The sequence below is a fragment of the Topomyia yanbarensis genome, unplaced genomic scaffold (genome assembly GCF_030247195.1).
Source record: "Topomyia yanbarensis strain Yona2022 unplaced genomic scaffold, ASM3024719v1 HiC_scaffold_366, whole genome shotgun sequence".
NCBI lineage: Eukaryota > Metazoa > Arthropoda > Insecta > Diptera > Culicidae > Topomyia > Topomyia yanbarensis.
The window spans coordinates 15,206-32,093 of NW_026683565.1; the positions used below are offsets into that span (position 1 = coordinate 15,206).

Consider the following 16,888-nt stretch of genomic DNA (forward strand, 5'->3'; position numbering starts at 1 on the left):
CTGCAATGAAGTAGTAGATTAATAGGATAAGTTTTTCTTATACTATTCCAAAATAATGATCGATATTTACTTGGAAGTCCATAAACGTTTTCACTCCGAGGAATGCGCAGAAGTAGCTGAAGCTGGTCGCGATAGAGCTTCCGATTCCTCGATACTCCAGGGGAAACAATTCCCCTACTAACAACCATGAGATGGGAGAAATACCCAACGAAAAAGCTACTGTGAACACTAGAACACATAATAGCGGTATCCAATCGTTGTTTCCGACCGGCTCGTCCAGATCGAAGTTGGCCGTAGCTAACAGCTTGTTCGTGTGACCGTAGTAAACAAACGAACCGAAACTGGCGAGGGCAAGCGACATAAAAACACTGCTGACTATGAGCAAGGGGATACGTCCGACCGTGTCGATAAGCAGTCCTGACAGCATAGAGGCCAGTAGCTGAACGAATCCAACAGCGATCGCTGCTCCGTGTGGGTTCATACCGGCGAACGTCTTGCTGAATATACTTACCGCGTAAAAGTTGAACGAATTGGCACCTGTGACGAAGAAGGTAAATTTAATCAGAATTCGTGGCAGATCAAACCGAATGCCTACCAGTGAAACGTTGGAAGATCATAAGGCCACAGGTGATGGAAACCGGTTTGACCAGGCGTGCGTTTCGCATGACAGCTTTCACGTTGGTCGCGACGGCATCGAACGAAACACGCGGAAGCTGCCAGGAGCGTACGAATCCTGGCAGGTAACTGGGCGCCGATTGCTGATGGTGCGTTGGAAGTGGCTGCCCTGTGCTGGTCGTTGTAGCCGGTAGTGAGGACATACGATTTAGCAGGTTCATTCGCGACGTTCGTACGTTTGAACGAATCGTATCCAGTTCTATCTCTACGTTTTTGTGTGGACCCCGAAGCCATTGTAGTGAGCTGAAATCGTTCAATTGTTTGGGTTAAAACACCGCAAATCAGCGAAACAATAAATCACTTACCGATGAGCTTCATCATCGCAACCTCTTAACACTAAGAAGCTCGGCGTTTCCGGTATATAGATCACAGATATGAAGAGCATGATAGGCGCCACCGAGACCAGCATCGCCAGCTGTCGCCAATCCAGATAGGCCCCCAGCAGATAGGATATCAGCATGCCCAGGTGACCAGCTATCTTCTGGATGGCACTCAGGAAACCCCGGATGTCCGGCGATGAAATTTCACTGATGTACACCTGGGTCACGGTGGACACGATGGCACAGCAGAAACCCCCGACGAAGGCGGTGAAAAACATAGTTTCCACCGATTTGGCGAACACCGTCAGGATCCAGGATAGTGAAAACGGGAGTGCCATCAGCGTTAACACTCGTTTCCGGCCGTACTGCATTGCGACGCCTCCGAACATGCCGCCGAATAGGGCGCCTGTGGGAGAAGCGAACGGAAGGATTGTATTCAGATAGGATTTTAATTTCCCTTTCAGATTAGCACCCGAAGACGGCACACGTGCATACTCGTACGGATAACTTTCACTATCAGTTCTAGCAATCATTCGTTACTCACCTAGCAGCGAAAGACTTGCAATCCAGCTTGCCTGCTGATCGTCCACAGAAAAGGCAGTGTAATTACTTCGCTGCCGGAGGTGCACCTCTTGGAGGCTTGCAATCGCTGGGCTGGAGTAACCTTTTCCGAGACCGGCTGCAAGGGGACCGATGGATACTGCGAGGGCTGCGATTATCTAGAACGAGACAAGAATAATCATAAACCATAAAGGCTAAGTTTACTCTTGTAGGGCGAGGAGCATACTTTGGATCCTATTGGCATTAGCATCTTTGCTTCGATCCTAAGAACTGACGTAATAACAAAAATAACTGGAAAATGGTGAAATATATCCACATGAGCGAAACGAAGGCTCAAGTCGAATGCCCCAATTATTGCACTACCATTTGAACCAATGCATTGAACAAATATGACACACGCTGTTCTAGCCAATGGCTCAAATGGGTAGTGTGATAATACGGACGGAAATGGGCTCATTACCCTATAATGCAAGAAAGTTTTGCATAGGATGTATGAACAACATTTTAAAGATCAGTTTTCCTCTAATTAAGAAAATACAGTGTATAGTACAGGACAAAATCCGACCCACGCCGCGTAAAGCAAGCGCATTTTCACGAAACCACGTTTTTGAACATATGAGCTTGATTAAAAACTGTTTAACATATTGGTACGGTTCAAGGATTATTTTCAAGGATGCTGGACTCGTTAATGACTCCCCGGAAAATAGTTCGATTTTATTATTTTTACCTTTCGCATAGGTTATGCAATCGCTCCACAAATCGACTTGAACTTTTAGTTGATCGGACTTCCGGTTCCGGAGTTACGGGTTAAAGAATTCGATCACAGCAAACTCCCACGTAAACGGGTACCACCATGATGTTGTTCAAATGATACAATCAGTGCTTTATTACTTATGGTCTAGATCACTAATAACCAATCAAAGTAGCTTTGACCTTATTGGCCACCTTCGAACAACAGCCACTCGTGTCCCCTGGTCACTATTGAGCTACGGGGCCCCTAGAATTGAATAGGTATAAACTGCTGTAGAATAGGATAATCAAAAATGATCCCCAGCATCGCGGAACCATTTCTACTCCATGCCAAATTTGACTAAAACCATTCAACCATAGAGAAATTATTTAAAAAAAAACCGACTTAGTCCACCTAACAGTGAGATAAGACATGTCTTACAAATATCACTGTTGGATCATTCATTAGTTTGCAAAACTCATGCGAAAAAGATACCCAACTAGTGGTGGGATGAAAACACTTTCGAGTTCTGCGCGGATAATACCTCGAATAAATTAATCAAATTAGTACAGCTCATTCAGTAAAAAATGGACAATATAAAAGAGTTGTATAATTAATAGAATAAATTAAATTGATTCAAACTAAAAAATTACGCAAAAGGAAACAAAAGGAATGACTGAGCAGAATCAATAAAATTAATAATACGAAGAAAACGAAATAAAATGAATGAAAAATAGAAATAATAAAGTTGAAAATGTGCAACATGAATAGAATGAATAAAATGAACAAAATAAATTAATTGAATAAAATGAATAAAATAAATAAAATGAATAAAAAAATAAGAAGGAAAAAGTGGATTTATATGCTTTGATTAAAGTCCTACAAAGTGCATAGATGAATTGAGTCCATCTTTTTTCATATTTTTTAATTGCATCGTAATGAAAAATGACGCGGTGGGGCAAATCAGACCTCTAAATAGTGGGGTAAATCCGATCGCTTTTTTGCTAAGAAAATGTTTATTTATCAAATTGAAACATTTTTTTTCTTGTCATTATTTATTATTTTTTTGGACAATGGTTCATAATTACAAACGAAAGACACAAAAACGTGATGAATATAGTATTCGTCGAGCAATTGCTCCGATGCCAATGGGAATAACTTTACGTGCTACTCCTCGTAATTTGGACATTCCAAGATTGACCAAAAACATAGGCGGTCGGGTTTATGCCACCATTTATGAAAACAAAAACGTTTTCGTAAAACGAATGTAACTCAAAAATTTCCCAAGACATGAATAAAATGCTATACACTGAAAGTTGCCCAGAAGTCTAACCTTTAATTTGGTATACAAACCGACGTAAAATAAGCATTGTATAGCCAAAACCATTTACTATGTCGGATTTGCCCCACCTTACCCAATATATCAAATTTTGAACAGCAATACAATAAATAAAATATATAAAATTGGTAGAATGAAAAAAATGAAAAAAATGAGCAGAATATGGAAGAAGTGATTAAAAAAAATGCAAACTTGAAATCGACCTTCAGGGATTTTAACCAAATTTGTGAGGAATTGTGCATCTAGGGCCAATATTTGAACCCAAATTTTTGTGTCAATTGAACCACCCCTCGGGCCATGGGAGCACCCCCGTTTTGACAAATTTCCAAAACCCTTGATTTTCTTTTGATCATATCTCCGGTTCTATTTACACTAGGATCTAGCCACAATATGCTTTTCGAAGAAAATTGTCCAAGAAGTCTAGAAAAATATTAAATTTTGGCGGTAGTGTTGCTAACTAGGCGATTTTTCAGTTGAATATTAAACGTTATTTTTCTCTCAATGCATATATTTCATTTTTTTTTGTGTTCTTCAGACATTTTTACGTAAAAAACATTAATAATCTCAATACAATTTGAGCGCATTCTGAGATACATCGATTGGAAGGAAAAACTACAAGTGGCAGCCCTATTGGGTTGCACGAACTGTTGACGTAGGACTATACTACTTAATGTAACATATTTATTTTCTTAGTACATTTATAGTAATAATAAATCAAAAATATTTCTTACGTATAGTTTAAGCACATAAAATCAACATTAAATGTTACATTTTGAACCAAACCTTCTTGGTTATTAGGTTATTTCATTTGCAGTAGGTGATTGAAGCCGATTAAACTTATTTGAAAAGATCTGAAGAAAGAAAACAGAAAATTGTGACTGAACTAATATCTGGAACTAAATCTTTATAGCACAAGATCAACTTTTAAAAGTTGTAAAAACTTTTCGATTGTATGTGGTAAAAAACTTGAACCGGTGAAGAAAAATCAAATTTTAGACAATATAATATAATCACATTTCACAGTATAGACTAAGCTTTCTAGTTATATTTTGCCTTTATTATAACTTTCCTAATGTACGCACACAAATGTAGCGAATGCACTGGTATTAATCATATATCGAAACTATAAATATACTAGAATCTAAACCAATTTGCAACGATTTTTCATATTTTTTAATTGCATCGTAATGAAAAATGACGCGGTGGGGCAAATCAGACCTCTAAATAGTGGGGTAAATCCGATCGCTTTTTTGCTAAGAAAATGTTTATTTATCAAATTGAAACATTTTTTTTCTTGTCATTATTTATTATTTTTTTGGACAATGGTTCATAATTACAAACGAAAGACACAAAAACGTGATGAATATAGTATTCGTCGAGCAATTGCTCCGATGCCAATGGGAATAACTTTACGTGCTACTCCTCGTAATTTGGACATTCCAAGATTGACCAAAAACATAGGCGGTCGGGTTTATGCCACCATTTATGAAAACAAAAACGTTTTCGTAAAACGAATGTAACTCAAAAATTTCCCAAGACATGAATAAAATGCTATACACTGAAAGTTGCCCAGAAGTCTAACCTTTAATTTGGTATACAAACCGACGTAAAATAAGCATTGTATAGCCAAAACCATTTACTATGTCGGATTTGCCCCACCTTACCCAATATATCAAATTTTGAACAGCAATACAATAAATAAAATATATAAAATTGGTAGAATGAAAAAAATGAAAAAAATGAGCAGAATATGGAAGAAGTGATTAAAAAAAATGCAAACTTGAAATCGACCTTCAGGGATTTTAACCAAATTTGTGAGGAATTGTGCATCTAGGGCCAATATTTGAACCCAAATTTTTGTGTCAATTGAACCACCCCTCGGGCCATGGGAGCACCCCCGTTTTGACAAATTTCCAAAACCCTTGATTTTCTTTTGATCATATCTCCGGTTCTATTTACACTAGGATCTAGCCACAATATGCTTTTCGAAGAAAATTGTCCAAGAAGTCTAGAAAAATATTAAATTTTGGCGGTAGTGTTGCTAACTAGGCGATTTTTCAGTTGAATATTAAACGTTATTTTTCTCTCAATGCATATATTTCATTTTTTTTTGTGTTCTTCAGACATTTTTACGTAAAAAACATTAATAATCTCAATACAATTTGAGCGCATTCTGAGATACATCGATTGGAAGGAAAAACTACAAGTGGCAGCCCTATTGGGTTGCACGAACTGTTGACGTAGGACTATACTACTTAATGTAACATATTTATTTTCTTAGTACATTTATAGTAATAATAAATCAAAAATATTTCTTACGTATAGTTTAAGCACATAAAATCAACATTAAATGTTACATTTTGAACCAAACCTTCTTGGTTATTAGGTTATTTCATTTGCAGTAGGTGATTGAAGCCGATTAAACTTATTTGAAAAGATCTGAAGAAAGAAAACAGAAAATTGTGACTGAACTAATATCTGGAACTAAATCTTTATAGCACAAGATCAACTTTTAAAAGTTGTAAAAACTTTTCGATTGTATGTGGTAAAAAACTTGAACCGGTGAAGAAAAATCAAATTTTAGACAATATAATATAATCACATTTCACAGTATAGACTAAGCTTTCTAGTTATATTTTGCCTTTATTATAACTTTCCTAATGTACGCACACAAATGTAGCGAATGCACTGGTATTAATCATATATCGAAACTATAAATATACTAGAATCTAAACCAATTTGCAACGATTTTTCGAGTGGCAGTTTATTCATTCATAAATAGGTTTTGTAGTGTGTACCTATTAGCAGAATCAAAGTAGGATAGACTGAGTGGAAATGAATCACGTGAAGTGGAAATGAATCAATGAATTGATCGAACGTAAATAACAAACTTTCGTTGTGCTTTCCATCGATCCGCGTAAATTTGTAACTAAGAAAGTTTTCGTCTTTGCGCAACGAAAGCACAGATTGCTATCATGCAGGTTACGCAACCGCTAACAAACAGAGATGCTACATTGAAATCTGTATTTTGGTCCATCTGTGATAACTGAAACGGAAAAAAATAGTGATAAATTTCCGACAAATCAATGGAAAATCACAATATTTCCAAAAAACTATGAAATTTCCATCAAAATGCCAAAAATCTGCCATCTGAAAAAAAGAATCTGTGATCAAAAATTGTGAAAAAATCTGTGACATTACAGAAAAATCTGTGAATATGGTAACCCTGCTAACAAATTATATATACCTACCTCCAATTTCACCTTAAACATTGAACCCAAGCGCACAAAGAAAAATGAATCAATGCTGATAATGATGGGTAGAGCGAAAGAGACAACTAGTACCACGACACTATGTTATTCGTGTTTGCAAATGCTCGAATGTACAAGCGATTTTGTATATGCATAATTGTGTTCGAGATTGTGCTTAAAAGTGTTCTAGAAACGAGCACAACACAAAAGAAAGCATAGTGTTTGAACGGACAAGCTCAATCGCGTGTTGAACGGCACTGGGTACCTGAGCAAAAACGAACATCAAAATTACAAAAAGTAGAAATCATATTTTGATAATGGCAGCAAATTGAAATCTTATTTTGCTATCAATTTTAGATTTTTTAAACATGACAATTTTGCTATCCTTGTTTCTTAGAAGAATTTTCTATGTTTGTATTTCTTTGGTGAAATATCAAAGTGAATACATATATTGTTATCAAATTTTTTTTAACATGTGATGAGCTTTCAATTTACTCTCACTGATAACAGAATTAGTTTTCTGTTTGATAGGACAATTTTGCTGCTCTCCCTTTTGATCTTTTAATCGTTGAAACGACTAAAACGACAACAACCTGAGTAATCATTTGCCGAACATCACAACATCAAGTTTAGTTTTCAATTTGTTGTCAGACTCTGCTCGGGTAGCGTACCTCCACAGCCAGTGTAACGGACTTCTAACTCAGCTGCACTGGCTGTGAAAACACGCAGCGCAGTGATCTGCTCCGCCTGCCGTTCAACAGACAACTGAGCTTGTCCGGCCAAATCCGTTCTTTAAATAGTCGATGATGATGTCATTCATACAAGCGTAGCGCGCTAGGTACACAAATATGTCGTACCGGACTTGGGAAGCGCTACTTTCTGTGTGTAAATCTTAGAATCTATTCTTAGAAGTATTTCGGAGCGATATGCGCAAAAATAATTGAAAATTTATCGTGAGATGACAGAATTATATGCGTTTAAAATTGGACTTTTTGTTACATACCTTTTTTGTAGAATTTGCAAAGTGCACTGCCATATCGAAAACAAAGACGTAGTCCTACGTCAAAAATTCATGCAAAAACAAGATCCGGTGTACAGCAAAATGGAACATATTATAACAACAGCATTTTACTTCACGTTTCCATTTCCACTGAGTGACATTACTTTGGAGTAACTGAATAGTATGTTTTGAATTATTTTAGAACATGATTAGAAATTTTAGTTCCATATTTCACTGGAGGGCGCCAACGATAACTTTTAAAGCACGAGGACGAAGGAGATTAAATGTTCTTTAAACACTCTTAATGCCCATATAAAACTACATATCCTTGTCAAAAATAATGATAAAACCAGTTATACTCAGTCTTGCATCGATAGAACTGCCGTAATATTTCAATCAAACCATTGAGCATTTGGTTTGTTACTTGGAATCGGATTATAATCAGCGAACACGTTATCGATTGAAAAGACATTTTTGGTGTGAACACTATGTGGTAGTATCATTACTTAACCATAGTAACGTTATAAAGCTGTGAGAAATTTTCAACAAAATTAAAAAAAAATTTGTGCCCTCAAATGTTAAAATTCGCCAAAAAAGACTTTTCTGGTCCGTATACACTACACAAGTCAAACAAATCAAAAACAAAAAAACAAATCAAACGATTCGAATGACGAACACTGTTAATGCCGATCAGATGAACCACACATATCGGTTCTATGGATTCCGAATGATACACTTTTCAACGAACAATTCCATTGTCTGTCGCCAGCGAAAGGAGAAGCGAAACACCATTTACATAATTGCTCATCCTGTGTTGGGATGGGAAGATGGAAATAATTATGTGACATGCATGAAATGGGGAAAGGAAATAAGGCGCCATCAGAATTATAGAGTGCTTTACTCGTTATTATATCCAGATAAATACAGAGGAATGGGATGAGGTGTGTAATAACGATGCCAGCGCTTTATCAACCATCATTCCCTATTTTGTCATCCCTCATGGTTTGTAACGTTTTCAAGCAGGTTGTATTGTTTTATGACATTCTAACACAGGATGGTATATTCATTGGTCTCATTTGAATAGTCTACAGATAAAAAACTACATTCATTTCGTAACTGTATATAGTTATACAATGTATGCTGGACACACCTAAGTTATAATGATTACTGAAGAGTTATTGCTTTAAAGCATATACCTACTGGATCTAACGCAGAGCTGGCATCATAATCGATGGGTTAGCTGCAAGGGAGCTGAGCTAAAAAATTATATTGAAACACGATTTTAAATGGCTGTAATCGACTTATTAACACATTTTAATTAAATTTACATCGACAGGCAACACCCTCCGTAGTTTCACAGCAAAGAAGAAAAAAACTACAGTCAAGGATCTCTCGCTCCAGGCTTCTTCAATCGTTGTGCCGGTCGTAAATCGGCAGGTTCTATGATATTCCCACGTTCAATTAAACGGCAGGTAAGTGGCGGCAAACTACTCGTAATCCAAAGCAATTAGCATATTAAAAAGCATGCTCGTAAAATATGTATGACCAGTAAAGAATGCCCAGGCTTCAGTAGACCTTTATATAGGAAATAGTACCGCAGGTGGTGACGGCGAACTACGCGCGCCCATACGACAGGCAAATCGCAATTCAATTAACCTGTTCCAGTTGATTGAACGACTCAGTAGTAACTGGTCATTCCTATCCAACGCATACATTAGCACATGTGTGGCATTGATACCGATGGGGGCCAGGAATTGTTTAAAATGTATGTTCAATCACTTTTCGCAATAAACAATGAATCTGTTAGCGCGCAACTAAACTTTTTTTCAAAAATATTCATATTCAAAAATACGGTGCGAATTATCTTAATGCAATAATGTGCCTAAATTCACTATACCACCGTGTACGCATTAAACGTCTAAGATATCATCGTTTTTTATCTAAGCTACATGCGAAAGTTTTACTGGAATTGTTTTGGTGAATCCCAGGGAAGTATCTTAGGTTCTATTTTAATCATTTTTTTTATGAACGGCATATTTGAAATGGGTCTTATAATTTCACAGCGTAAATTTTTAGCGGATCAAATCGTTCTCTTCATTGCAGCTCACAATATAAATACGTGCACAGTTGATCGAGCATTTACAACCCCGATATTGACATTTGAAATTGTTTCAATCACATTTAAATACATATTGCCCAAATAAACCATGAAAATAGGTAGTCACATAATTTGTTTAAAATTATGGGTATATTTCCGATAAACAATTCATTAGTTTGCTTATAAAAGTTCAAATTGAAATCGCAGCTGGTTTCGTCAAACTTGCGCCTCTAATCAGCCTATTCTGTCCATGCTACCAACAGTCAGTGAGTTTACTGGTTGGATCAACTGAAGCAAGACTTGATCATTTTTGAATGTTTGCGAGCATAGACGCAATGAATTGGAAAAATATTGTCGATAAAATTAAATTGTACAGTCGAACGTAAAATGTGAACTGTACTTTAACGGACAGTTTATTCATAACACTCTTGCGAGCTATATGTACCGATCAGGTAAAGGTGCACATGACAGAAACATGGCGCTAATTGTGGTACCCATTTACCAGTCAATATAGACGGCTCCAAGGAGTGGCATTGTGGGACCTGTGGTCCCCTACGTATTCTAACTAGAAGCTCGTTTTGTAGAATAATATTTATTTTCCTCAGTCTTTTTTTATTTATCTGTCATTACAAATATTTTGGGATTGTTCCACATGATGTTACGTTATTATATTTTTGCACTTTAATATGCAGTTAGAAGGTTTCTAGTGATATTCAAACACTATAAAATGAAAAGGCAATCAATATAAATTGTATGATCGTGATGCAAGGACTGTTTTAATAATTAAATATTACTAGTATTATATTTCGAAAAATAAACTTGAGTGTCTAGCAATTCCGGTCGAAAAACTTTTGTTGGCAATTTTGTAAAAACACCGCTATGTTCCTCACACACTCATATTTACACATACAATATGACAAAATTAAACAATTTCGCGGTTTGTGCAAATAGAGCACGAGAGGTGTTAGCGAAATTAATATGCGCTTAAAGGGATTTTCCGGCAAAAAAATGAAATTTATTCAGATTAAAACGGAAATGCAACCAATATCAATTCAATTACACATAATTGTATAGCATGTAACCGAAAACTCAATATTAAGAAGACATATATCTCTTTCCTTCCTCCATACAAACGAGAAGCGACAGAGGTTCCAGCGCCTCTACTGGAGGAAGGTGGGAAGCTTAATGTAAAAGTGTATATGTATGTGTGCATCACTATGGGGAGTACCACCTTTACCCGCAAGTGGCGTTGCTGTTACTGTCTCCAGACTCTGGACAGAGTTGCCAGTCTTCTTGATATGCAGTCTTCGATATAACCCAAATAACCTCTCAACCAAGAAATATTGAACTTTCATGCAATAACAAGTTTTATATTCAAGAAAATGGATTATAAACGCAAACGGAATTTCAACCCCTGTGAATCGAAAAAACTTTGATGCGAGAGGATAGCGTGGATTGCCTGCAAAAGGTTATGAGCTGAAATTAGAATGCGTCATCTGAGAGGTTTCAATACGTGCACTATTTTATTTTTATTTTTTTTATTTAGTTACATAATCCATCCGACAAAAATAGCCTTAAACTGGTCAAACCATAACATTGGGAACTGCGACACTTTCTGTGCAAACTTATGCGATGGATCAGCAAAATGAAACATATGTTCAATTGCGGAGTAAGTTCGAATGAATGCTGTTAGCGGTTCATTGAGATCAAATGTCGTACGATGAATTCGAGCGCAGGGATCGTTGCGAGGCGCGAAATTCAAGAAGGGGCTGTGTCTTCAGGGATTTGATTTCGATGTTTAATTATTTTGCCACAAATACTGCTTGTTCAGTTTTCCTACGTCGTTTCAGTGAGTCAAGATCGAATAGACGAAAATGATCCGGGTACCGTGGTATATCCAGAGGATTCTGCCAGGGAAGGAATCTCAGTGCAAGTTGAATAAACCTTTTTTTTTCAATCCGAATGATCCACACTAGCTAATGAGAACTCCAAAGCAGGCATGCAGCATAAAGGAAACCGATACTTTAATTCTTGCATGGTGAGTCTCATTAACAAAACGTGATTATTCGGCCTAATACGGTGGCCGTTGACTTCTGGTCTTTCGCATAAGACCGAGCATTCGTGAATATTTGCTGAGGGTGAAAATACAGCGTCGGTTTTCGGAAGTAACTTTCATCTGGCTCGAACATATCAGGCACGCGATGCTGATAACGATCAACAACTTGGTCCAAGCGAAACGATTCATTACGCAGATCAACTTAAAACACGTTCTTGTTTTTAACAACGCTAGATCCCCATGTATATGGATAATCGAAACATTGAAGTCAAATTATATGATCTGGCACCACGGACTTACAAAGTGGCTATTGAACGATTAATGTCGTATTTGGGAGTAGTTGAATCTAAAGCCAAATTTGTGGCTGTTGTTCAATTAATAATGACAACTGCAAGAACAACGTCAGATACCACAACTTCAACGCTACTACCAATGACGGAGGGTTCGCGCTGGTGACCCGAAGTTTGGGCCTGACCGAGAACATCAATATGGGGGCTGTGGCACCTGAGAGACTCAATCAAATGCGTGAAGTTATAAATAGAAGTACCGCGTGTCCGTTTGTATCATTCGTCGCTCGCCTGCCAAACGAGCAACATCATAGCTATACCGACAATAAACACCGTTAACCGTGTTCGAATTTGCACTTGTTTCTTGCTGTGTGCTTCTCACGCACGCGATTTGGAATGAGCAGTTATAGTAATGCTATGGTATGGTTCGAATTGTGTACAGTTAATGATTTGCAAAATTAAGTTGGTAGGGTGGGTTTGGATTGAGCTCAGCACACTGCAGAGTGCGACGTGTTTGTGCTGTTTGTTAGTTAGCGTTGTGGAAAAAAAATTCTTGAGCTGGTAGTTCTTATGTCTAAATACTTTTGGCGGTTTGTAGGTATCTGGGAAATGGACCTATTGGCACACACATTCCATATTTTGGATATACGTGATTCGTTTTTATCACTAAGGTATCTGCTGACATGTTTCTGTAGGTATTTCTAAAGCACGGGCGGACTCAACGAGGTTTGTGCTTACTGAACGACGGGCGTTAGTTGAGGATTTTGGTGGGGTACTGGAGAAAATGTTCATTGTTTTAAAGTCCTTGCACATTCCATTACACTGCAATGGCATTCTATCGAATTCGATTAATAACGATTATTGTTCAACAAATTTGGAAAAAAATCAGCCTTACGACTTACCACAGATAACAGACATTTAAGCTAGAAGGAAATTTCTTATAAATCCTGTGTAAACTTTCAAATTGATAAACGTTGGAAATCCGCGTTTCACTATTGCCATCTACGCAACTGTTTGCTACACGTGTTTGACAACTGCATTTCACCTGCATTGCGTCGATCACTGCGCCACCTACAAACGTTTGTCAAACGTGTTACAGTGTTTTATTTATTCGGAATTTCAGCGGCGGGTATTTGCTCGAGCGTAAACGACTGCTATTTGTGGACTTAATTATAGTTTCCAATAACAATTCACGGCACAAGTTAGAAGGGAAATCTTAAATGTATTCTACTTCATTACGGTTATATCTCAGACATTACCCACCCACCTTTTTGTTCTCATCCTTTATCTAGCTCAAATTTTTACTGATCATATCAAGACGAAACTTTTTCTACTGAAACACGTGTATTTTCCAAACAAACCGATGTGAAAACTTTCCAAATCTGACCATTGTACAGACCATTGCGACTGAATTAATAAAGTGTTCGAATATTCAGTCCTTCATGCTTTAACATTTGATTTAATTTGTCCTAATTTGCTCTAAGCCAATTTGGTAGCACATTGAAAATGCAGCATGACTAGCGAACACCATGTGCAAATTTATTTTATCGCATCATTTTTCAGGGCACAGGCACAATACGTTACTTTCAAAGTTATTGGTTTTTGATAAAGATACAGAATCGATCCTTAACAAGTACAAAGTTACAAATTAATAAAGTTAATAAAAGGAATTATCTAATTCAATTCTTTTTCCATTATGTATTCGTCCTAATAAGGACGGTTTGCTGATAACTGTATTGTGATTCAGGTCGAGAATCCTACGAAACGATTTGAACTTTGTCGCCAAGGCTAATACACACGGTATAATCCAGCAATTCGCCGTACTGCTTCCGGGAACTGTAAACGACAAAATCCTTTCAGTACGCACAGACAAACGCTCTCCTTCCGTAGCTCATGTCAAATGAGAGATGCAACAGCTATCCTGCCAGCAGCAGCAACAATCCTTCTCGTTCTGCTAAGAGAGTAGGCATTGCAATAATGAAATTAGGTCAAAAACATTCCTTTTATATCAAGCGATGAAATTCGTTATTGCTTGTTTTATTTATGTGACTTTAAGCTATAAATTCTTTCGTCACGTAAGCGATGAAATGTGTAGGACGCTTATAAGTGTCGAGATGAGGTCTGTATTAGGGAAAGTCTTGCACTAATTTGTGAAAATTGTATATGTATTCAAACACACAAAAAATTAGTATATCTTTTTACTGGCAATTATTGGGACACGAGAATTTACTTTTTTTTCTTTTACTAATTTTCTTCGGGGTAGCTTTCTTGGCAGGTCCGGTGGGCCGTCTTTAGCTTAGGGGTTTTCTGCTTGTTCGCTGCAGCGTTTGACGGTTTGGTGGCCTTTGTTTAATGGCAGTTGCTACCGCTACGTCGCAGCTTTGGCCTTCTTCGCAGCCGGTTTCTTAACGGTTGCAGTTGCCTTTTTGGCGTTCTCACCACCATCAGCGTTTTTCTCCTCTCCGGTAGTAGCCGGTCTTCTTTGGCAGCAGAGTGGCCTGGACATTAAGCAACAAACCACTCTGGGGAAATAGTCACGCCGGAGAGCAATTTGTCCAGCTCTTCATAATTTCGAATGGCCAGCTGCAGATAAAGAGGGATGGTCCTGGTCTATTGGTTAACACGGGCAGCGTTAACCAGCTCCATTGCTTTGGTGGCAAGATATTCATCACTGCTGACAGGTAGAGGGGTGCTCCTTCATCGACACGATCGGTGTAGTTCATCGACACGATCGGTGTAGTGACCCTTTCTCAGCAAACGATGGATTTGACCAAAAGAACGTGAATGATGCCGTACTCGAATACGGCCCCCGGTTTTATACTGGGTTCAGTTTATGTCCAACCCCGAAGGGGCCGGCCATCGAACAAAAATAATTTACTTCCATCATCAAAGAGGAGGAGCTGGTCTGGTTCGCTTGTAATCAAATTGTACGAACCAATCATGGTGCAGTAGTCATTAACTTTCACAAAATCCATTATTTTCAGTAATTGTGCATACTACAGAACTAGTTACAAAATTGTTTCTTTAAATATGATTTCATTCAGTATAACAGCAGATATTCACGTTCAAAAACTCGGGTAAAATTCCGGACGAATATTTTGAAACGGGGCCGCTATATTGAAACGTTAGAAGTATTCTACCTCAAAAACAGAATTGATCATTAATAAGCAGAAAGTTACAAGTTAAGAGAAATAATTTTCTAATTCGATTATTTTTCCATTATCGAGAATCCGATAAAGTATTCAAACCTTGTCGGCACGTTATTGTTCACTGCTAAAGATACAGAATTAACCATTGACAAACGCAAAGATAAAACAAGTTAATAACTGGAATTTTCTAATTCAATTTTCTTTTCATTACGTATTCGTTCTAATAATAACGGTTAGCTAATAACTATGTCTTGTGATTCGGGTCGAGAATCCTATGAAACGATTCTAATCTGGTTGGCAGTAACAATACCTACGGTATAAATAAGCAGTTCGCTATCTCGCTTCTGTCGCGCAATATTCGCTCGGAACTGCGAACAACAAAATCTTTCCAGTACACACAAACAAACGCGCCCCTTCCGTGGCTCATGTCAAAGGATAGATGCGCATTTATCCTGCCAGCAGCAGCAGCGATAATCTACCAACAGAGTAAGCATGGTAATGAAGGAATTCGGGCAGAAAGATTCCTTTTATATCAAGCGATCAAATGTGTTACCAAACGATTGAACAAGGCTCTAACGGTAGAAGCGACTCTTTTGCTGGTATCGCAGGGTCGGCTAGCTACTGGGTAATCAAGGGCAACGCGGATCAACAGCAAAAACCTACAACTTTCATATTTTGTCCACTTTTTTATTTGTGGGTATTTATAGTGTGTGGGTGTGGGGTGTAATTTACATTTGTTGTAATGTGTCGTGTGCACTACTGCTATCACTCAACGTACCGTACTTTTGTTGCTTCTGTATATGTGCGTCTCGACACTGATGATGCCGACGGGCGAGATCCCCTTACGGATTGCCGCTGCGCGGACCACAGGGTGTTGCTGGCTTGGATGCAGGCAGGCGTCTTCCCTCCTTGGCAAGCATCGGCGTGACCGCGGCTAACCGCAATGGCCAACACCAAGAGGGGACCCTCCTTTACGATTAGGGCCAGCGGCCCGAGGGTTTGGAATACCGGCGTGCAGCGCCGGTTGACGGATGATGATCCTTTACGGATTAGGCGCGGAGTCCTCCTGAATTCGCGAGCCGAACCGTGTGTTGGATGATTTGAAGTGGTGCGAAGAAGCGCTAAGATGCACTAAGAGGCCCTGGTGAAAATTTTTGCAGCACAAGGTTGCTAAATAAGATGATCGCTGCTTCATGGCAAAATACTAAACTACCTGAACGATCGCAACACTTTTTAAAACTATCTGCCCGCTCCAAAGGGTGGGGGGAGGTATAATAAACTTCACCAGTGAGATGCGAACTAAACACACGGACGCCTGATTTTAAAAGAGACCAGAGCTGATAACTACTGGACCTTTCATAATAATTTCAATTATATTTCCCTCCAATTTCTATCCGAAATCCATTTTTAAAAGTTTCGCAC

At 38.1% G+C, this 16,888-nt stretch overlaps 1 protein-coding gene across 1 annotated transcript in view; it reads right to left on the minus strand.

The window, feature by feature from the left end:
* The window catches only part of LOC131695330 (facilitated trehalose transporter Tret1-like), a gene marked incomplete at its 5' end in the record, with an annotated part of 29,773 nt that extends 13,241 nt beyond the window's left edge, over nucleotides 1-16,532 (minus strand). The window contains 5 exons of the mRNA XM_058983793.1: nucleotides 71-537; nucleotides 596-918; nucleotides 981-1,401; nucleotides 1,540-1,714; nucleotides 16,313-16,532. Coding sequence (XP_058839776.1) covers nucleotides 71-537; nucleotides 596-918; nucleotides 981-1,401; nucleotides 1,540-1,714; nucleotides 16,313-16,532 — 1,606 coding nt within the window. The remainder of the gene's footprint in view (nucleotides 1-70; nucleotides 538-595; nucleotides 919-980; nucleotides 1,402-1,539; nucleotides 1,715-16,312) is intronic.
* Nucleotides 16,533-16,888: the final 356 nt, after the last annotated feature.